Raw genomic sequence first — 24,987 nt, 5'->3', positions numbered from 1 at the left:
AATTTTTTAATCCCTAGTGCTCACAGTTGTCAGATGTTACGTGACAAATTATTTGAAAAAATAACAATAGGTCCTTAGAGGAAAAATTCTGATGGTTAATTTAATATTAAAATTTGATAAATTATATTATACATACCAATAAAAGCTGACTTTTAGTAATATTTAACAAACAAGCACTTACAGTTTACCTACTAAAAATTAAGTAATGTAATAGCTTAACCGGAAATGATTATCAATTTTGGTGCAATTGCAAGCAATTATAAGTACCTACGTAAATCAGTAAAATATGATGTTAGACGTACCATATCCTAAGATTAATGCTATAAAAAAACTTAAATATAGTATATTATTGAGTCAATTTGAATCTTATTGAAATGTCTCTGTAAATTATAAGCGTTTGTAGATTTATTTGATAAAACGCTATCGTAAACTTACTTTTGTATATCACTACATTACTTACAGATTTAAGCTCCAACAAAAAAGTAGACATTTTCGAATACCATGTATATCCACGTGTACGCTTCACTACACCACTGATTATAAGTGCGTAGGTATACTATAAGTGATTGAGTTTTATTTTTTTTAAATTTTATTTCACATTACGTTTGAACAAACTTGTCAAATTGTTTTTTTCACTAAAAGACAAAACTTGTCGAAGAAATACTCACGTTTATTCATGATCTCCAAGTGTTTGGATTATTTATAGGTAAAAAACACAGAAACGTAGAAATGGTTTTTCAAATACTGTAGCATTTTATTGATATACTGTTATTAATAATATTTCCAAAATACTCCAAATTTACGTTATTAAATATTTTTTTGATAGACGGTACTAAATAAATTATTTTGTTGATTAATCCTCAACACATTCACTTATGTTAAATTATTTCACAAACCTCATACATATAATTAACCAATATAATTGTTTTTACTTCCAATTACATTACGTACGTTATAGAATACTTTATTTTAATTTTAAAATTATGAAATTACTCCGGACATTCATAATGGATTCTACTAAAAATAATTTCTTATTTTAGAATAACAGGTTGTAAATTATAATATTTTCAATTTAAAATTAGTTTTTTCTTATTCATGTAAATATAGTATTATAATATAAATATAATTTATAATAAATAAATGCATTTTAGTTATCTTAGTGTTATTGTAACGGAAGTTGTATTTATGATAATAATATTCGTCCAATACGTTTTAAAAAAGTTTTCTTCGTTCTATAGTATTTTTTGATTACATTTTTTTTTTCGTTTTTGAATTAATCTTAAATTTTCATAATGATATAAAAGGAGGAAATATCTTATATTTAAAGAAAAACACTTTTATATCTTCTCAAATAAGAAACCTTACACAAATTGTTACAAAAGTCGTTTTAATGATAGGGGGCATTTTTCTTGAGGTAAGTAATCTATAAAAAGTATTATTTTGAGATTGGATTGTATAAAATATTTCTGATATTAGGTTAAATAAATTAAATTAAAGAAATAAAAAATAACATATTTTTAAATTATATTAATAGTTGTCTATAATATGAATAATTACGAAAATGTATATGCTTTCTAATAAAAAAAGTAGGAAAACAATAATAAAATATCTAAGTTTTAACTATGTTTAAACATATTTTATTTTAATAGCGATAAAAGTATATATATATATATATAAAGAAGAAAAAAAACATAAAAAAGTAATAGTTAGATATGTTAAATACACTTCAAGTACAATTAACTTTTATAATGTTTTATGTTAAATATAAAACATTAGAACATGATCAGTTATACATATTTGGTAAAAAACTGAATACGTGTAGTTTTCAAATTGAGAATAAAGATGATCTAGGAAATTTGAAGAAAAAAAATTAAACCTGTTTATTTTTAAACTTAGAGTCAACATATCAACCATGCTATGATAAAGAATATATTAAAATTTGTTTAAAAATTTAAAATACAAATTGTTTAATTTTCATGGGGTACTCGACTCATTGAACTGATAATATAAAACTTGTCTATCATATAATTTTTTTATAATATTTTTTTATTTTTGTGTTAAAACTAAAAAAACACAATTAAACAAATATTCTAAAAAATGGAATCAAATGTTTTATCATTTTTTTTGGGAAAACAGAACCATAAGTTAAAGTATTGGATTCGTTGTCAATGACAGTAATGTATCATCGTCAAACATTTGGCCTGTGCACATGTGTAAGCAAATTTTACATAAAACCGTGGGAGCACGATGATTCATGATCGAGTTTCCTGTGTCTGATTGGCATGAATAAAAACGTGCATAGTTTATAATAAGTTAGTGCAAGGATATTTTCAAGTTTATTTTAATAAAGTATTATTTACCCGATCTTTGTGTTCTAAAGATATATAATATAAACGCGACACAGTGGCGACGGTTATTATTATTATTATTATTATTATTATTATTATTATAGTTAGTGGACGTTACGATAAATCTACTACGATTTGGTCACTATCGACTGAGGTCGGTTGATTAATGAGCGAAAGTTCTGGTTAAAAATATATATTTCTCGTTACAAATATATTATGGCACAGTGGCCATGGATACTGTTATATTAAAAACGGGTCTTGTCGTCATCGTTTTGAATAATATGCCGTAAACTTGGCAAATCGAGAGCTACGCTATAATACCGTCGAAATAATATCTTGAGAAATTATTGTGTAGCGTTTAAAATAATGTTTGCAAAACAAACGGTATAAATGGGCCCATACTGAAAATGATAACCGTTGAACCGTGAAAAATGTTAAGTGTCAGTTAACAAATATAAATAGTGTTGAAATTTTAGTTTTTTGTAAAAGATGTGTAAAAATCTATATTAATCATTAGACACAGGGGCATAATTAAGGGGAGATAAAGATATATATATATATACTTCTCAGAGTCTATATGTATAATGTGTGTATTTATTTATTAATTTGTGGTTTGTGGGATTGTGTTTTGTCGTACTGACATCACGACTAAATATATTAAATAGAATTAATATAAGGAAATCAATAAATAAAACATGGAAAATACTGATAATAAGAAATAATGACTGAGGACTGCAGTTAATACGCCGATAAAGTTATAATTTTATGTAGTTACTATTGTTGAGGTTGACGGTTGACGTTGTAATATAAAATATTATTTGTACAATTGTACACGTAGTGCTCGACGGTTTTTACGTTATTAATGATTTGAATATATTATTATTAAATTTAAAATTATTTATTTCTTTATAACTGTAATTCTAATTCGTTATAAGTTTATGGATAGTAAAAAAAAAAGTACAATTCTATATTTTTTTTTAAAAAAAAAAAATCTAATGAAGACAAAAATACAGATAGTACTAAGGTGATACAATTAGTTTAATTAAATATTTAGGATACTTAATAATGAATTACTTAACTATTTAAATATTCTAATAGGTATAGACAATAGGTATATAATATTTTTAAATTTTACAGGAAATTGAGAATGATCACCATTTATCTAAAGATACTGAATATTTTTATTTTTATTTTTTTTATTTAAATTACATAATTTATACGATATAAGTACAATAAGCGTAAATGATAATAAGAATATAATATAAACGTTGAGGATTTGAGTTGGAGAAGCCGCCCACTGATGACACTCCTTAGAGCGTTATACTATACGTTTATAAAGGGTTAAGTGAAAAGGTCACGACACCATTTTCTTATCAGCCTTTTGAGGGGGTTTTCAGAAACGGATGATATTAAATCTTTTGGGAGGTTTTTTAAAGAATTATGGTTTTGAGTATAGTAATTCATAACGATTTGTACGGTTGTTTTCATTTTTAGATGGGAGTTTAAGGTTTGGTTTGTAACATAGGATGGGGCAGTAGTTAGGCGGAATATTTTATTTTGAGTTATTTGAATTTTGTTTAGGTTGGATTTTTTGGTGGATTCCTAAATCTGTATACAGTATATCCAGTTTTATTGGTTTTAAAAGAATTTTATAAAGGTTTAATTTTATAGGAAGTGTGAATTTTAACTTTGATTTTTGTGCAGTAGATATGGTTTGACCAGTCAAACTTTTTTATCGAAATGTACTTCGAAGTATTTTGTTGTATTCGAGGTTAGTATTGCTATACTATTTAATTTTATTGGGGGGGGGGGCAGATTTTATGTTTGAGCGTATAGGTTATATGCCATGATTCAGTTTCGTTAATTTTAACCAGTTTTTATACCACGATTCAAGTTCAAAAAAGTGGGATTGAAGATTTTCAGGAGTCGTAAAAGGATTTTTGTGAATGGAAAAAATGGCTTTATCGTCAGCGTATTCGACTACTATGTTATTTGGTGAGATTGGTTGGTCAGTAATAAAAATTTTAAAGAAAAGTGGTGTAGTTATCGCCTTGTGGAATTCCTGCATTTATTGTGGATGAAGTTGATAAACTTGTGCAGTATCGAACAGCGAATTTTCGTTCATCAAGGTACGATTGGAAAATTAAGAAAAACGTAGGTGATAGAATTTTTTTTAGCTTAAAGAGATCAGCATGCCACATTCTGTCAAATGATGTTAAGAAAGACAGCGGTGCGATATTGCTTTTTTTCTAGCGAAGATGAAATTGTATCCACTATACGGTTAATTTGATGAGTAGTGAAGTGATTACAGATATTGAATATGAAATTGAAAAAGACAATAAATTAAATCCTATTAAATCCTGATGATGCAATTAACGAGTTTGCTAAACAGCCAAGAAAATCACAATTTCTTTTATAAACAATACAAAAAAAGAGGTATAATGTACACAGGTACATTATATTATATTACAAACGAAATTAATTTAATAATTTAATAATTATTGTTTAATTTAAAAGTTAAATTTAATTTAAATATATTCAATATTTACATTTTGAAGAATTTATTATAATATAGTATAGGTACTAAATTGTGTAGAAATTTAAAGCAAAATTTATTAATACATTTTGTGTACCTATAAATGTGTTTAAAGTTTTTTAATGAAATAGTTCTCCTGGGTACCACTCACCACTGTACTCGAAAAAAAAATTTTTATGTGTAAAAAAATGTCTATATCCCCTAAGATAAATTCCTAATTACGTCATTGATTAGGCATAATACGATCAGACTAAGACAGTTATATCTACGTTAACACCTAGAATATTGAATTACCACAGATTTCGAATCAGTATATTAAGTAAAAAAACATTTCAGGGATTTGTAGTAAGCCCAAAATAGATTTAATAGATAAATATATAATATATAATTATAGGTATATAATGAGTGTGATATACGATTGAGTAGAATATGCATCAAATGCATTGCATTCCCAGTATTAATGAGGGAGAAAGGTTAAAAAAACATAATATGTTTTTTTTTGATTTTCCATTGAATAGTATTTTTTTTTTCACTTCAACAATGGAACACCACGTAATATTTTCATGATAAGCACATAATTAGTAATACCTAGTCATCACCACACATCATTGTTAGAACTCGTATAAATATAACTAGAGCATCAAGTATGAAATAGAAGATAGTTACAGTGTTAGACTGGTTATTCACCATTCGGCTATTTCTCGTCGTTGTACCGTTGTTATAGCCACATCGTTGCCAGTACTTAGTCATTACTAGTATCAGCAACTTTTACATAGCGGTTATCTATTTTTAATAAATAAATAAATAAATAAAATAAATTATTGTAGCTTATAATTATTTTAAAATGTTTTGTTCATTAACTACCCATCTTCTCACAACCACTTCAAGTGTTTCGCCATTAAATAATTAATTTGGTACAAAACACAATATCATGCGATATTACATAAATACAGCGATCACTATACAAATTTGGTGTCAGGTATGAGGCTACTAATTTTTATTAATTTTAATTAATATTAAAATATTTTTTAGTTTCAATTTTATTTTTTATTATTTTATAATGAAATTGTTAAATTTTGCAACCCAAGAAATGTTAACCAAATTATGCCTCAGGTAGTATTAATAATATATTCGGCAATAAAAATTTACCTTGTAATCAAATTCTACGTTTTAATTCACGTATCCATTGACCTTCTAGAAAATTATACCGTAGTCGTATTTATTTGAAAAAATCTTGTAATATTTATCCGTTACGCATCATCGAAATAATAAATAATGTCCGTTCAAGATTCAATCTTGATCCAAATATATATATTACTAGACTATTATCTCTAGTGGATTGCTACTCAATCAAATACTGATTGTTTATAAAATATGACAACAAAAAAATTAGTTTTATCATAATAATAAAATTTTATAACTATAACTTTAAGAGTAGACTCAGTGCCGGATCTAGGAGAAGAAGGAGCAAATAGGCATAACCAAGTGCTATTGATATAAGGGCGCTCTCAAGTTTATGAAAAATACAAAAAGCCATGAATATATCCCGTACTTCCATCTACGTAAGAGCGTTGCATTTTTATTAGCCCTGGGCATCAAATTTCCTAAATGCGGCAATGACTATACCCGTTTCAAATAAAGTTGAATTAGAATCACAAACCTACTGATAAAGTATGCTTGTGGAAATTAAATTAGAATTTATGTGATGTATTAAATAATACAAGTAAATTGATTAGTTAAAAATGTTTATGTTATACATATCTAATAATTACGCCCCATTCTAAAATCAGAACTCTCTATCCATACTAATATTCGATTTGTACAAATCTCTTCTAAGACCGATGTAGACATATGCCATATTAATTTAGGGTGGCACTAAACGTTTCTAAATTCACACCATTCAAGCTTTATAAGACATATTTCTTTGCATCATCATATCCGTCCCCTGGTGCGTAACAAATAACTTTTTTGATAAAGATACAAAAATAGATAATATTAACTATCAAAAAAAAAAAAAAAAAAATATTACAAAACCTTTCAGTATAGAGTATCCACCCGAATATCTCAGTTTCCATATTTCACGTCTAACCCTCAAAAACACCCCCAATCTGTCAAATAAATTGATCATAGAATTGACCTATAAATTAATAATAATAAAAAAGATTACAAAATAAATAAATTATAATTAAATAATATTTATTTGTATTAATCTTCCCCAGTTTTTACAAATTAAAATTTATCAAGTTATTTATAACAAAAAATAAATCATTTTTATAGAAGATTAAATTACTGGATGGTCTACGTCCTTAGTTATTTTTAAGTTTTTTTTTTAATTTTTCTTATTATATTTTCTTATTGTACATACAAATTGTAAATATTTTACACTTTCACAAAAAAAAAAAAATCTAAATGCTTTTAAAAATATTTGATAGATGAATTTATGTAATTTGAATAAAAATGTATTCTATTGTCTTTGTTATACTATTTATTTCAGTTTTTATATTCTTCAGTTTGAGGAATAATTGCTGATAAGTAATGAATTATAACATAAATTAGTATTATTAATTTTAAGTTAATGAAATATTAGCCGAACAAAATAACTTTTTTTAGTTTATATAAAAAAAAAAAAAAGAGCCATTATAAATAAGTAAAACCTCAATAAGACGGAATCGCTTAAGACTGTACAAATTTTACATATTAAAGGGGTTTCCTTATTTATTGGGTTAAAAAAAAATGATTTATTAGATTATTTATATTTATCCAGTATATATATATATATATATATATGTATATAATAATATTTATGTAAAAAATGAAAAAATATTTTTTTTTATGCAATATGCATGACAATATTTATATATTTTGGAAAAATTCAGTGGTTGTTTTTTTGCTTTTAACTTAAAAAGGCATCATGTTACACACATACTTTGGCTCTTGAAGTAAAATTCAAAAGCTCAGTATTAAGCACTATTAGAGCGAATTTTTATAGTTGCTTGTGATAACATATAGTAGTTTTGTAGTTTTTTATCTAATTTTCTAATTCTTCATATTTTTCATCGTTGCCAGTCTCTTTGTCATTTTATCCTAATTTTCAATCATGGATGTAACCGAATTATGGGTTTGCTGCGTTTTAAGTTGTTCATCAAAGTGAACAAATTCTTCTGTATCAACATCGATACATAAACTGTAGCAACAATGATATCGTGAATTTCATTCAGAGCATATGTATTGCGATAAGATAATATAATTGACGATCATTATATGTTTTATGTTATTATAATTTTATTGAATTTAGATTTTAACTTTTGATATTTGGTTAAAAATAAGACAGAAAAAGATTTAATCTTCTTTTATTAAAATTAATATCATATTTTCATATGATATTATGATATAAAATCAAGAGCAGTCAATGATCAATTGGAGCTTAAGTCATTTTTGACTGAAAATATTTATGTTGGTATTAAAAATCAATAATTATTTTAAACATTTGTAAAATATTGAAGAAATTTCGGGGGGGGGGTCCAGATATTCTAGATTCCCCCAGATGCGGCCTTAATTATTGACTATGGAACATCACCAGTATTCGGTCAAATAACAAATAATCAGTGAGTTCGTATTAAATCACAGACGTTGCTCGTATTATGTTTGTTTGTGGTTTTAATATATTAAATAGTGTGTTAAATTATGCCCGAAAAAAAAAAAATGATATTATTTTTAAGGTGATTTTTTTTTAAACGTCATTTTTTTGGTAAAATGCAATTTTTATGGACATTTTGGGTTATTTTTTAGAGCATATTTGTATGGTTTTAAGTGCATTTAAATTCGGGCCCTAGTAATAACCATTTATGCCAAGATGGGTAGATATAGTGCGTATTCTATCCATAATAGATTTAGTGTATAATTAAACAACACAATTGAGATATCAAATTTATTAGTTTTAGTATTTATTATTAGTATTTCGAACTATTACGATCAGAAGTATAGTCATAAAATAGCAGTTAAATATTCTTATTTAGTAAAATATTTAAATTTCACAATCTAAAGAGACTAAAACAAATTTAAGTCGTAGAAAAACGTGTGTATAAATATAAATGTATAAAGCAGATTTAACTGGGATTTAATTATTTTCAAGTAAGATTCTATATTTAATATATATACGAGTATATATTATAATCCTATATTTTATATTGTATATACGAATGTGTTTTATAATACCTAAACATTGATTGAGTATAATAATTGGAGTGTATAATATTTATAATACATAATATGGCTAACATTTATAATAGATCGGTTTAATAGTATAGTATACATTTTGTGTAGGAAATGAACAACGGTATTTATAATTATAACGTAACATGTAGATTATTGTTATGCAAATAAAATACATCAATGTGACGAAGTCTTATATTCATTTGAAGAGAAAAAGAAAACAAAGTAAATCGTATTGTAAGTTCGAACAATAAACCGTAGTAGGTACATTATCCTATATATTGACTATAGATTAGTTTTGATTAGCATTTATTTTATCGAGTTTATTCTTCTACACAACATAATTGTACGTGTGCGCGGGACAAACTCACGTGTACAAAATTGACGAATCTAGGACTTTCCTCCCCCCATGCCTTCCCCCCCCCCCGATAAAATGGACGTTTCGCCCCCGAACAGAACAATTTCCCCCCGGACAAAAAATAAAAATATTAATAATATATAAAACAATAATATATGTTATTATATTATGTGGTATACAGTAAAATTCTTAACTTTTTCACAAACTTATTCTAGTAAGATAGCTCACAAAAATTAAAATATTATCATTTGAAAAACTTTCACATAATTGTTTTAACCTATCGTCTGTTCCTAAATTATCACGAAAAGTTCCTGCTCTATAGTTTAATATTTTTACTAATGCACTTGAGTTGTGCTCATCTGTAGAGCTTCAATAAAAAGCCAAATATTAGGATGATTAATTCTCACTAGTGTTGTAAATTTATTATTCCACATTTATTATTTTACATATACGAAATCATCAAATATGATTTTTTACCACCTCTTTTAGTTTTTACTATTTCCATTTTGAAATACACAAGAATGAACAATTTACACGCTTCGCACAATATCACGAACTCTACTAAGAGACCTAAAGGCAATATATGTTGTAAATAGTTTAGATAATTTGAGTTTGGTTTATCAATCATTACCCATTTAATTGGGTAATAAAAGTTATAACTCCATAACGTGAATGATTATATTCGATAGATACTGATATGATGATCGTATATCTGGGGTAAAACCAAAGAACCAACTGTCTAACCGATAATTAAAAGTAAAAAAAAATTTTTTTTTCGGGGGGGAACCGTCTCAGTCTGGGAGGGGGAAACGTCCAGTACCGCTAAAATCATCGGGGGGGGGGACGTCCAAATATCAAAATTGACACGTACATACTTTACATATTTTTTCAGTGTTCGATTTTGACGTTTCATTTTTGGTTTTTTTTTTTGTCGAAGAAAGAAATTCATGTTGGTAACGTCACAATCTACCTTCCGATTAACACATACTAAACAGTCTAACCAATGTAATAAAAAAGCAAATACAAAAACACAAATCAAAACTTTCCTAGGAAAATATCAATCGCTTAACACAAAAGACGGCTCTCTGTGGTAATTCACTAATAACATCCTTAACGTTAAAAAACAATCTACTCCTCTAAATGACTCAAACAGTCATCCAATCATCTCAGATAAAGATAAAGTTGACCTTTTCGGAAACCATCTCTCAAAAATCTTTACTCCCCATTCCAACATAATTCCCAATCTTGAGCACTTAGATGAAATAAAAAACTTTCTTGACAGCCCATTGCCTATATCGCTTCTCATAAAGCACACAACTCAAAACGAATTATATAATAAATAATATATAATATAATAATTTAATATATAATAAATAAATTAAAAATAGGGAAGTCGCCGGGTTATGACCTAATCTCAAACAAAATACTGAAGCACCTACCAAACAAAACACTAATTCTCCTCACATTAATTTATAACTCGATGCTAGGACTTTCTTATTTTTCTCTAACGTGGAAATTCTCTATAATAATCCTGATACACAAACCTCTGAAATATAAAAATTTAACAACCTCTTATAGGCCGATAAGTCTTCTCCCAACACTAGCAAAATTATTCGATAAAAATGTACTAAAAAGAATTAGACTCATAATTAGATCCCATAACATAATACCTAACTCACAATTCGGATTCAGAACAAATCACACAACAAAAAATCAAATTCATAGACTCTCAGACAAATTGCAACCTCATTTGAAAATAAGGAATTCTGCCCGGGAGTCTTTTTAGATTTTGCAAAGGCGTTCGATTGAGTTTGGCATATCGGGCTCCTATACAAGCTAAAACTTTTTCTTCCAGCGCCCTACTATTTAATCATTCATTCCTACCTATGCAATAGGTTATTTGAAGTCAGACAAGGAAACTCGATCTCCTCATACTACCCTATACAAGCCGGAGTCTCCCAAGGGAGTGACCTAGCCCCCGATTTATTCAACATATATACATCAGACATTCCCAAAGTAGCTAATACAGCAACATACTCTGATGATACGGCTATACTTTCTTTCAATAAAGACCCCATACTAACTTCTTCAGACCTGTAAATCCATCATGATCCAATAAATACCTGGGTTACCCAGTGGCGAATCAAAATCAACCCGGAAAAATCCTTCCATGTAGTATTTACTTTGTGTAAAAAAGATTCTTCATCACTGAAATTGCAAGGAGTGGACTTCTTCACAACCTCACAGATAAAATACCTAGGAATTAAACTTGATCAACGCCTAACCTGGGGCCTCCACTTAAAAGCAAAACACTAAATAACCGTCTACATATGCTTCGCCCGATATTTAAATCCAAATTATCAATCCACAATAAAACAATTTTAAACAAATCTCTATTAAGGCCTATCTGGGGTTACGATATGCAAATCTGGGGTTACGCCAAACCATCCCAAACTCAATCCATTCATTCCTTCCAATCAATCTCACTTCGTCTTATTGCTTCAGCCCCTCGGTACATAACTAATAAGGAATTACATAAGGACTTAAAAATAGATACAGTAGACCAAATAGTCAAAAAATACTATACAAAATTTCATTCAAAATTACAACACCATCAAAACTCACTCATCTTACACTTATCCTTGCGTACACTACCCAAAAACCCTCATCGCCGTTTGAAAAGACGTTGGTGTCGCGACCTCCTAAATTAATTTAAATCACGCTCTGAAGGGTTCTATCAATGGATAGCCTCCCTCATCAAGCTATTCCATTATGTAATAATATTGTATACATTTTTTATTTACTTATTGTGTTGTTTTTCAAATACAGATTGTAAGTCTTTTTTAATAAAAAAAAAAAAAAAAACTTTGGGTAAAGTGGAGCAGATTGTTCTTGGTCATCTTGATTTGAGTCTCCCGTTCTTAGTTGAACTGGGGGTGTTTGGTGCTGTTGGTGCATGTTACTCGTTTCTAAATATTACTGAAACGCAGCGCTCTATGCCTCTTTCTTTGAATCGTTGTTTCTTGGTTATTATTAAGTTAATAAATATAATTGTAAACCCACAACAATAGAAATATATATATATATATATAAAATAATCGTATGTTTCTATTTTTTCTTAATTCGTAATTCTGTTCCCGGTGGTAGTAAAACTTATTAAATCCCTTAGTTGTTCCAGTAAAAAAAAAACATGGTTGGTTTATTATGCTTTGAAGGAGGAAAAATGTAAAATCAAAAAAAACAAAATTACATAATATACGGAACTTTGGGATGTGAATGTGTATGATAATAATAATATAAATGTGCGTTTTTATTTATGAATATTATGTTCGAACTGACATGAATATAATACGAGTAATGTATACGATGGCGACACGTTGTTTTATTAAGTTAAAACGCACTGAGTGATGCAATAAAATAACTATATTTAAGATATTTTACGTTTAAGGTATGCGCACGTATACCAGTATCTCTACTCATACCAATTGATGTTATTCGAGGAACTTATTTCCTCTATATCATTCACTTCTATAAATAAAAAAAACAGTTTCATTCAGTATTTTATAATTTTACTGGTGCTTAATTTTTTTTATATCAGTATACGTTACGCTAGTTATGAATGTTATGTTGACATTTAGATTTTGATTTGTTCTCCGTGAACACGTTAACCGCTCCTGAAAATCTCTTACATCATTCGAATTCTGGAATCTAAAAATGCTCTATTACGATTATTATAGTTCACAAGCAAATTATGATAAATATTAAAATACATCGATTAAATTGAGTTTATTTTTGTACCGAAATAATGCCTTTAGTGTACATACCGTGTGCACGCGTTGTTTAATTTGTTTACATGATGTACACTCACTACACGTGTAATATATAAGGTGCAGCACTCAAGTATAGGACCTTAATTATGAGTGCTATCGATGCGCTTTGTGTAGCACAGCAAGTAAATTGTATATAACCAAATTTTAAAATGTGTAATTAAATCTTATTCATAGGAGTCGCAAAAATACAGTGACTTGTGTACATAAATATCGTTTAATTAGTTTATAATAAATACAGAAAAAATACATTATTTCTATGATAAACTTAAATTGATGTAAAGACTAATCCTTATTCGAAAATTATGTCATAGGCTTCAATACATTTATTTTAAATTTAGTGTGTAGTAAGAAAAATTACAAATTTTATGTAATGACCTGAAGTGATGGGAATAATCGCGGTCGACAGTTATGCGTGGAACGGCGTTGGAGATAGGCAAAATAGGTACGTGAAAGCGCGTGGATCGGTGATACTGTCGAGAGCGCGTTGCATTTTCAGAAACGTCAAAACGTGAATTTTAAGTGAAGGTGCACATAATATATTATTTTTAAAACTACAGCGAATTTATAGTTTTATTTATAGGATAGAGAAAAAGTGAAAGAGGTATGTTGATACAGTTGATATTGTTAATATTGTATTTTTAAACATTTCGAAATCCACGGTGTAACACAAATCGAAAATCGACAAAATAATACATATTACGTACCTAATATAATAATATAGTTGTAACAGTATATGATAATTATAATATTTATAGTAAAAATAATAATAATAATTGTAATAAACTCGACGGTATTGATAATTGTCACGTTTATGTGACGTGAACATCATCTCTATCGCCGTTGTCGTCGTAATTGTTATTATCATTGTAAAACTCTTCTAATGTTCATCAAAAAAATAATAAAAATAATAAAAATAATAATAATCTTCGGACTGTATTACTTGTTTATTTAATATTATTATTATACACTTCTGCAATATGTATGTAATATTTTTTGGTTACCTTTTATTCTCTTACATATAGTCTATGAGTGCGCGCGCGCGCGCGTGTGTGTGTGTGTGACTGCATATGTGTGCGTTTGTATGTGTTGTGTTTGTGCAGATGCGTGTGTGTATATGTATTGTTTAGAAGGGAAATTCTCGAATTTTGAATTATGTTTTTATTTTTAAATTTTATTTTTCGGTTTTCTTCTTATTGTATTTCTTTTTTTTTTTTAATTGATGTCACCATCATCCAATTGCGGATCCGGGTATTCGCTACTCGTCGCGTCGTAGTCATCGGATCGTTTGCCTAAACCGAAGCCGTACTGAAGACGAGCCCGCCTCACTGCCGGGTGCCACATGAGTGCCGTGTTACCGTCGTCGTCCCACTCCGCACCCCGCTTGCCCAGTCCGAAAGCGAATCGCTGACCTTGGCCCATGTCGTCCGCCGTCCTTTTCTTCTCCTCCGACAAGTCGTTGTAAGTGTAGTCCGATTCCCGGTCGTCCACGCTCAAGTACGACGGGTGAGACACCTGTTGATCGCACGTAAACAACAATTGTTATCAGCGTACTGGCTGGGGAGATAAATTTTTAATATTTTTTTTTAGCTTTTCAATTCTATTCAGAAATAAACTCTTCAGTGGGGGATCAAATGTTGTAAAGAACTACCTGTTTAGGTCGTTGTAAACGCTATATCGATCACCTACGTTGATGAACTATGGTTTTCTAGAGAATTTTTGAAACTCGTATTTTACGTTGCAGTCATCGTGACTGTAAATATGCACATAATCATTCGTAGTACCTACATGGTAATTAATAACTCTGTAATTGGCAATCACCGTGCATTATTAATATCTCTGCTTGACCAATATTTCCTAGTCGATAATCTATTACATAATAACTGTCAAGTTATGAAAATGTCAACACAGTTACTTGATTTTATTTTATTTGACAAAATGTACAAAAGAGAAAGCAGCGTGTGCGCACAAAATTGTCGAACAATATCACGGTCAGCGATAACGCATTACAGATCGGAAACAACTAAGCGATTATTGCTTTCATAACATCGATGGCCCTGGGAACACGTGCTTTGAAGATGTTCCAATTTCTATAGTTCTGGCGTATTCGAAACATCGGTGCACTACTGCATACACGAAAATATTCTAGGAAAGGAATGATACTCTATTAACCCATGAAAGTTTCAAACTAACTATAAACACTTTTTGAACTTTTTCTTTCTAGAACTTGATCTTTAATTATAATTAGCTTATATAGATTATAATTACATGTATAATTATTTTTAGTAATAATAGATTTATAATATATTAGATATGAAATCAATATCACGTATAAAATTGCATGCACAAACACGAAATTGTTACTGTTATGTCACGTTATACATGTTTATATACTTGTATATTATCATCGTCGTCATTGTCGTGGTATTAGTACTGGATAATTAATGATACATTATATGACAATAACAAAAAATAATAGTTTATTCAAACTCAATAATTTTTTGTTTTGATAATTATCAATGAAACTGAAATTATATATCAAATATCGTCGTTGTTGAATGATTGATTTATTTATTATTTTCATTTAACCAATTCCCTTACTGTTTCAACTCTTTTGTTGTTGGTAATTTATCTTAATGTGTTAAATAGTATATTTAATTGTAAAATGGGTAGGTTTTTTTAATTGACTAAATAAATTAAATAATATTTTTTTTAATCGACTATATAGACATTCACAAATGATGAGTGTAGTGTTGAATCCCTTTTCCGTTGTTTTATTTTAAGAAAATCATTTTGAAAATTACGAAAACAAATATAGATAGGTACCTATACTTATTCAATAAATATAATGCAATACGTCTGCGGTATTTTAACTGAACTGTTATTTTTAAACTTCTCAATTTATTACAAAGAAAACTTTATTTCCTCTAAGATGACACATGAGAAAATAAAGAGACAAAACTTGTACTGACAAATATTTTTCCGAAATGATGCCTTCAACTGAGTTATATGAAATAAAAAATACTTCTACTTAGTAAAGAGAATATTGGAATAATCGATTCTTCAATCTTTACTCATTTATTCAAAATCCTAGTGATAAGATCAAATGGCAAGTTGTAATTTGTACATTTACTTAAGTTCAGAAACATATGTACTTTAAGTATTAATTGATTTTTTTTTCATATTTAAAATAATTTTTTAATTTATTTTAAAGTTAAGTTCAATAGTTGAAAGTATTCAGACTTAATTTGATATGTTTATAAGTAAATGAGTGATAAAAATTGTGTAAAAATAAGTAAATGAGAGTATCTATAAAATAACTATATGTCTTGCATTTTTTTTTTTTAGATTTTTTGATGAGTAGCCTGATGAAGTAATTATTCAATCATTACAACCATTTAGAAAGTATACTAGCCAAGAAATTATTTGTTTTACAAGTATGTTAGTATATCGAATCTCGATATATTTTTCCTGTTTTGTTGGTGAGAAATATGGATATGCTCTCATAAGTAAAAATTTAAAAAAATGTTAATCATTTTTTGATAATAATCTTTTTTTTTTATAAAACACATTCGTGTATAACTATCATAGCAGTTATTATTTTATCTTTATTTGATTGTGTGAGGTAAATTTGCGAACTCTTATATTTTGAGTGATATGCCCTAATTATCTCATTGTGAAAATATGTGACGCGTTTTATAAAAACATTGTAATAAAGGTATATTACAATATAGAACAACGGGATTTTTTTTGATAGTCATTATTTCCTGCATGGTTACTTCTATGCAGTGGCGCATTCATGAATTCATTATTCCACACATGCGTTGTTTGTATATACTTGAATTCATAAATCATATATGCCAAAATGACTGCAAACATTTTTTAGGACAAATTGTGTCAACTCATCTCACACTAAATATCAAATTATAAATTAAATAGGTCAACACGTTATTAAACCATTAAGTGAATAAAAGAAAAATTATATATTTTAATTTTTAATATACTTATTTTACTAATACGTGTTATTCGTAAACGTGGTATAAACTTGAAAACTGTACGCACATTATAGAGTTTCTTAACAAAAATCGATGTAATATAATATGTAGGAATTGGATATCATATTAGTATAGGATATATAGTATAATTTGGTTGGACTTTCGATTTTATCATGCAATAAAATATTTTTATTTATATTTTAGCTGTAAAACACAATACCATATATAAGCCGTTATTTTATTTAATACAAAAAAACAAGTCAAACTTCTATAAAAAAAAATAATAATAATAAAAAGTGTTCAATAAGATACTAGTTTTGGGTGTATTTTTTTCTTTTTAGTAGTAATCATATCGATTTTTAATATTAAAAGTGACGATCATCGTAAAAAAAGGTAGGTTTAAAATGTAAATTGAGTGGTTCTACTATCGGAAATAATAATGAAAATAATCATAATATATGTATTCCAACATTTGAAATATATAAAAAATTAAAAATTTAAAGGACGCAAATATTTTGAAATTTTTCACTAGGTAAAAAATTAGGGTAAGAGATAAAACAAAATAACTAATTTTATGAACAAAAACAGAAACGATTGTAGGATAATATTTGATATTATTTACATAGTTTTGTACATGTTGAAAAAAATGATCAAATTATTTATTAAACATCTATCATCATTATACAGTCAGTCTACTTAAATCTAATAATGTTTATTTATTCATCCAACGATGCATATGAGATTTGAACCTTACGTTTAGAAAAAACAAACATCTTTTTTTCACACAGTCGTCAGTTCGTATAATCATTATACTATATCGACTTGAAATATCGATAATACTGATTTATGTATGACATCAAGAAATAAACATTTGACGAAGAAAATTATTTATTATGTATACTCTAGTTCGGTCAGAGTGTCATTATTCAATGCATATCACTGTACGTGTGTAACAATAATAATAATAATAATAATAACAACGACTACTCCCGTCAAACCTTTTTGGTACTCTCTAGATGACGGTGAATCGCTATTTTTACGTTTATGAGATTGCTCCGAGTCAGTCACATTACAGAATATGTGGTGGCATTACGACGTTATGCGCTCTTATTCATATCCACGCGAAAAACATAATTCGGTTTTTTATCATTTATCTATCATATGTTAATATCAAGGTGGGTGCATTAAGATGTCGTTATAACAGCTCGAGCATCTTTTCTACATTGAAAACTTCTCACGGGTAAAATTAGATTTTTACACCTTTTACGCATATATATTATGACTATATTTGTGTTAGTGTGTGTGCTAGAGTATAAAAGCAGCAACTTATTATACGATCGAACTCCGTACCTACACGGGGTTGCGATCATAAAAGCGATACGTGTCCGAAAAATACGAATTGTACTACGAATTGTGATTGTGTGTACCTTAACATTCGTTTCGTGATCAAATTTCTGTAGAAAAAGAAATTATTTTGTGTTTGGATATATAAAATTCTACATTCTTTCATACCTTATTATTATCATAAATTGACCATAGTTAAGTTTCTTATGCTAGGGTATGGTAATTTTTTAAAATAAAATTATGTATAATACTCCTCTGTAAATGCACATCAAGTTTTTGATATCTAATTCCGTGGACAAATAGTTTATTATTATAATAATATCAAAAACTAAAAAATTATCTTAAATGGAGCAACGAGCAAATATTAATGCAATTTTTTTTAATTATAAATAATACAGCAAACTAGTCTTAACTGTTAACTATTTAACTATTTAACTATTATCAAGGGTATCTAAACGAAAACAATGACTAAATTAATACATCTACTAGTACGGTTATTAGCATAATATAATGGTCTCAGTTTTAATGTATTATAATGCTGCATTGAATGGGCTTATTGTTAAAAGTTATATACGTGTATGTGCGTTACAAAAGTGCAGTTTAATATTGGTAGGAGATGAACATTTGAAAAAGTTAAATCTTACCGAAACATCTAAAACTATGAATATAAAGTATTACTAAATTAATTATTACGCCCACATAATTAATTTTTTTTTTTTAATAGTAAAAACCTTTATTATTTTAAAATCGAAAATTTAAACGATAAAATTTGGATATTAAAGTAAATATACTTAAAATATTAATTCAAAAATAAATCCAAAAACAGTATAATGCATCTGTATCATTTATGGATGAATATGTTAATGAAAATGTATTGGATATGTTTGTAGTTATTATGAATGGGTAAAATATTTAAGCATATTTTTTATCTTATAGAAAAAATTTGCTTTCGTTGAGAATACATTATCGGTCAAGGACTTAGCGTTAAAAATAAGAATAACTAAAAACTATAGTGGTAATAGCAGTGAATTTATATTTTTACGACAGTTTGGTTTTTTATTGTGTTCAAAAATTGAAATGTTTAACATGAGGTCATACATCCGCAGTTGGGATATAACTTAGTATGTTTATGCCGTCCATTGTAATAATTCCAAAACAATCCATTAAAAGAGTAATTTAAAGTTTATTTTGTTCATTTTTAAATCTTAGCACTGGTTAAATCTTATCCTATCGAATAAAAAGTAAGGTTTTACAATCAGCGGGTGTAGCTTCAATTTTTAAAATCATTATTATATTTCATTCAATAGGTATGGAGAGAAAAAATGAAATCTTATTCGAATCGAGTTCTTATAAAAATTCGTCATGTATATCTGATTGGAAAGGTCAACAATCTTGACGCTATTTTCTTTTGGAAATCTTTATTTCTACTAATTTCGCTTTGTTATTTAAGTAATATGTATGTATATATAAAGATCAATCGTGAAAATTAACTTAGTTCTTACCAGCAGAATATCTAATTAATATCTTTAAGTATTAATCAGGGCTTAAAACCATTCCCAATAAAGTTGGTAATCGGCTCCGGTAGGAGCTGAAAATTTTTTAAGACCAGTAATCGGTTATCGTTTAATTTTAATATTATGGTAACCGGTAACCATTTTTTTAAGGATATTTCAAATACTACAATAACCGTTAATCGTTTAAAAGCCGATGATAAGGTTTTTTGGTAATCGGTTACCGGTTTTTAAAAATCATATTTTTCAATTTTTTATCATATTTTTAAAACAGTTTATTTAGGCGATTCGTGGATTGATAATGTAAATTTTATTATTACAAAATCAAAAACTTAATATGCTTTAATTTGATTGATTTTACTCAATTTCAATATTTATTTTTTCAAACTGCTTTAAAATTTAAAACATATTATGTTCAAGATAATGATAACCAAAAAACTAAATTGCATAAAAAAATTTTATTGTTATAATTTTCTTATTCATAACGGTAAAAAACCGAAATTAAATATAATTATTTTCTAAGATAACACTAAGATTGATACATTGCCACAGGAATTTTTGGTTATATTGTATATAATACAGTACCTCAAAACCTGGATGAGCAGATATTAAAACAACAATATTAAAATATAAATAATAAGCTACCTATTAATTCGTAATAGGAATCAACACGCCACGACGACGACGTTTATGACGATATCTATAATCTATATATTTAATATATATATTAATGGCTGTCGAGTATTGCTTATCTTTTGTTGCTTATCTTTTGCGAATATCATATGTATATATATATATATATGTTACCGGAAAAGATGACAATCAGTCCGTGTTGACAATGACTAGCCAATAACAATAATGCCTGATTTAGTAAGGAATTAATGTCAATACCTAGTCATTGATAACAATTCCTAATAAAAGAAGGCATTGATAATAACATTAAAAATTAATTTAATATATTTTAATACTTATTACTAATAAGTTATTAGCTATTTAGAATAAATCATAATATTAATCTTTATTGTTACGTGGTAAATTATTATGACACTTGGAATTATATAATCCTGTACAGCGGTATCCAAACTGTGCTCCACGAAGCCTTTGGTACTCCGCAATGGTTTGCCTAGGGCTCCGTTCGTAACACCACAAAAAATTTAAAAAAATGTTCGTCATTTAAAATTAATATATATTTCATGAAGACTTGAATGTTCCATAATCAGATCGATCACCAATAAAGCAGTGTTGATATTTGTTTAAATGCGGATTTATAACATTGCCTAATATAATACGAAAATGTTGATAAAACTACGAAATATCCAACATTGCCTAACCTTTCCAATCATTGTCAACAATGACTAGGATATACTGACAATTCCTGAATTTTCATCTTTTCTGGTAACATATATATATATAAGCAATACTCGACGGCCATTAATTGGGGAAAAATATTTAAAAATAGCTGGAAAATTGAATTCAACTATAATAATAATAGTATAATGTAATCATGACATTATTAAGTATTAATAACACGAAAAAACCGTTAGTTATTTTGATCGAGAATAGGTTTTGGTTATAAAATCGGGATTGAAAATACGAAGTTATCGCTTTGATGTTAATATTTAGATATTAACCTTGATTACCAATAACCAATAATCGCTTCTAGCTCTCCAAAACTAAAAGCGGTTATCGGTTTTCGGTTCTCAAATTTACGGTTTTTTACTGGTTTTAAGCCCTGGTATTAATCATTGTTAAAATGTTAATCTTACAAATTTTTCACACTGACTATATTAACACTTTTAATTTATTTTCAACGTATAGACCAATAAATAGCTTTCTTTTTTATGATTCTTACAGAATAGAGGTAAATAAATTTAAATATATATGAATTCGAATAAATTAATGTAATTTTAGTATTTTGATATTTTACTTCCTGGTTTCATTCAAGCGTTATTAACTGTAATAAATGAAACTCTAACCAACATTAATTATCATTATATTTCAGAAGGGGTATGATTAAATTAACTATTAATTCGTTTTATTTTCAAAAGTATGAATGATTAAGATACAGTTAAATGATGACCGCGAAATATTTAATTGAAACATTAATCAAAAAATGATTAAATGTTCTCTTTTAATTACTTTTGATCCCCGTAAAAATAATTAGCTCAACACGAAATCATTAAAACAATTTTTTTTAAATAAATGAACTGAACGCGACGGGATCTGATATGCCTTTGGAATAATTTAAGGTGGTCATTCGTCCCGGATTTTCTGGGACGTTACCGGCTTAGGAATTCATGTCCCTATGCCCATAAAAAACTTTTTTGGGACAAGGCGTTGTTACGGGGTTTAGCTATCAACATAATAATGTCTCGGAATTTAACTTATTTTTTCAATTATTATTATTATTATTATTATCACCGGATTAAAATACATCAATAGAACGAGTGTTTTCATTAATGGCTTCCACTTGGATCGACGTTCGTGAATGTAACAACTGTAGAAAGTTATTTGATTATCAAAACATATGGTTAATCAAATAACTTTCTTAATAACTGCTTAATATTTTTATGTTAAAATTTTTTACTGGTGGGTTTCATCATTACGACATTTTAAATACAGTATACATATTTTTGTACTTCAAAACGACATAGTGACAGGTAAAATTGTTTAACCTTTATCTTCAGCTGTCATCGTGTATTTTTGCGTGTTGTGGACGTTCTTCAGAAACGAGTGATTTTTATCTCGTAATTTCCTCGTAAAATTCCATGCAACTTAAACCATATGTTTTGATTAAGTTGCATGGAATTTTACGAGGAAATTATAAAAAAATCACTCGTTTCTGAAGAACGTCCACAACACGCAAAAATACACGATGACAGTTGAAGATAAAGGTTAAAAAATGTGACCTGTCACTATGTCGTTTTGAAGTAGAAAAATATGTATACTGTATTTAAAATTTCGTAATGATGAAAAAACCCACCAGTAAAAAATTTTAACATAAAAAAATTAAGTAGTTATGGTTAAATAGGACGATTAGGCTAAGTTCGAATTTATTGTCTGGGGTTTCTTTTAATTAAATTATCTGACCATCCTAGAATAATTGCACTTGAACATCGCCGCTGGACCCCGGGTGCGTTTCGTCCCTATCGGGTAAATATCGTGCGCTCACTCTTTTCCCGAGTCCGAAGCTGTACTGCGGCAACGCGCGCCGGCCCAGACCAAAGCTGTAGAACGTCGGCGATGCCCGCTTGCCCAACCCGAACTCGTACTGCTTGAGGGCGGCCCGTTTGCCCAGTCCGAAGCCGTACTGCTTGGACGCCGACCGTTTGCCCAGCCCGAACTCGTACTGCCGGTACAGCCGCTTGCCCAGCCCGAAACCGTACTGCTTGTTGTGCGCGCGCTTGGCCAGATAGCCTAGCGGGTCGGCGAAGTAGCCACCGTCGGCCGCCGCCACTGACTGCAAGCCCGATTGGCGTCCACTACCGCCGTTGGCCATCGCCCGCATCATGTCCGACTGCTGTTGCTGTTGTTCCTGTTGGCTCTTAATGCCGTTCATCTTGTCATCGGCGCCCACCACTGCGTCCGTGCATACCGCTGCAGCGATCACGACAATCCACACGCAACAACTATTATGCATTTCGCCCTGGAAACGACAAAACGCGCATTACAGCCGGTTTTCGGTAGGGTTACGCGTATATAATATTGTAATAAGAGCGCCAAAATTTATGTATTACATTTATCTATTAGATTTATTTGTTTAAGATTTTTTTTTTGATTTCTTATTCATTTATTTATCAGAGCTTTTGACAGATTTTAATGCTTAATTTTAAGTTTAAAAATTCAAAGACGATATTAAATTTTAAGATTTTTACATGCTTGTCTACATGATTTTTATTAAAACATCACACAATCCACCACCAGTTAAGTAGTAGGTAATCCAGTGGCGTATAGAGAAAATATTTTCGGGAGGGGCTACTATGGACAGAGTTAAATTACCACTACTGTCTTAGAATTACTAACAAGAAACAGTAGGTACTTATCTAAATTTCATTTACAGAATGTTCCAAAAAGATTTGACGTTGGACGCAAATTCTAAATAATCATAAAGCATCTTTAAAATATAACACACGTATAAAATAATTTTTAATTTTTTTAAAACATTTCGGGAGGGGGGGTTGTGGCACACTAGGCCCCCCCTATATACGCCACTGAGGTACTCGTATTGTATTATCGAACGATTTTAATGTTGAAACGCAATCAATTTTACAAAATATGATTTACACCTAAAAGTTTAGAAAATAACATTTTTTACTACGTTTAGAATTTAAAATATTTAAAATCTTTACAAAATAAAATTATTTTTTTAAGTTATTTTACAGGCCATTACATTCTCAGTCCTATCTATCGCCATGTATGTAACCTGATTTTCCTCACACCAGATTTTCCAGCTAAGACACCACTATTTATTCAGAGTTAATTGAATACTTCGGGGAAATAACCAAGTAGTTCTATGTTTCGCAGTTTTTCTGGAGGCTTAAAAATATATAATCTTGTTATTGCACTGAATTCTACAAATCAGATATCTTCATCTATACGATATTAGCTTTTCCAGCGAACAATATTACATCATTATTATTATACTTAAAGGTGGACAACATTTTTCTTCATTGGTAAATGTAAAAACATTTCGATACATAATAGAGATATCCGTTAACTACAATGAACCCTTCAACTATTTCATCAATAACTATATTATACAATATGGGTACATGTATTTTGAAGTAGATAAAACGATGAAATCACTATAAACTTAAAAAATGAGATTCGATCGTAACTATAATAAAGACGAAGTT

The 24,987-nt window shown here is 28.5% G+C and overlaps 1 protein-coding gene across 1 annotated transcript in view; it reads right to left on the bottom strand.

The window, feature by feature from the left end:
* Nucleotides 1–14,209: 14,209 nt before the first annotated feature.
* LOC112684890 (helicostatins-like) overlaps nucleotides 14,210–24,987 on the bottom strand; it is a 46,008-nt gene continuing 35,230 nt past the window's right edge. Inside the window, exons 2-3 of the mRNA XM_025556610.1 lie at nucleotides 23,304–23,777; nucleotides 14,210–14,796 (exon numbers count right to left, since the gene is read on the bottom strand). Of these exons, the coding sequence (XP_025412395.1) occupies nucleotides 14,497–14,796; nucleotides 23,304–23,771 (768 nt within the window). The 5' untranslated portion in view covers nucleotides 23,772–23,777 and the 3' untranslated portion in view covers nucleotides 14,210–14,496. The remainder of the gene's footprint in view (nucleotides 14,797–23,303; nucleotides 23,778–24,987) is intronic.

The sequence above is a fragment of the Sipha flava genome, unplaced genomic scaffold, assembly GCF_003268045.1.
Source record: "Sipha flava isolate LNK unplaced genomic scaffold, YSA_version1 258_pilon_pilon, whole genome shotgun sequence".
Taxonomy (NCBI): Eukaryota; Metazoa; Arthropoda; class Insecta; order Hemiptera; family Aphididae; genus Sipha; species Sipha flava.
This window is presented reverse-complemented; position numbering and strand designations above follow the sequence as displayed.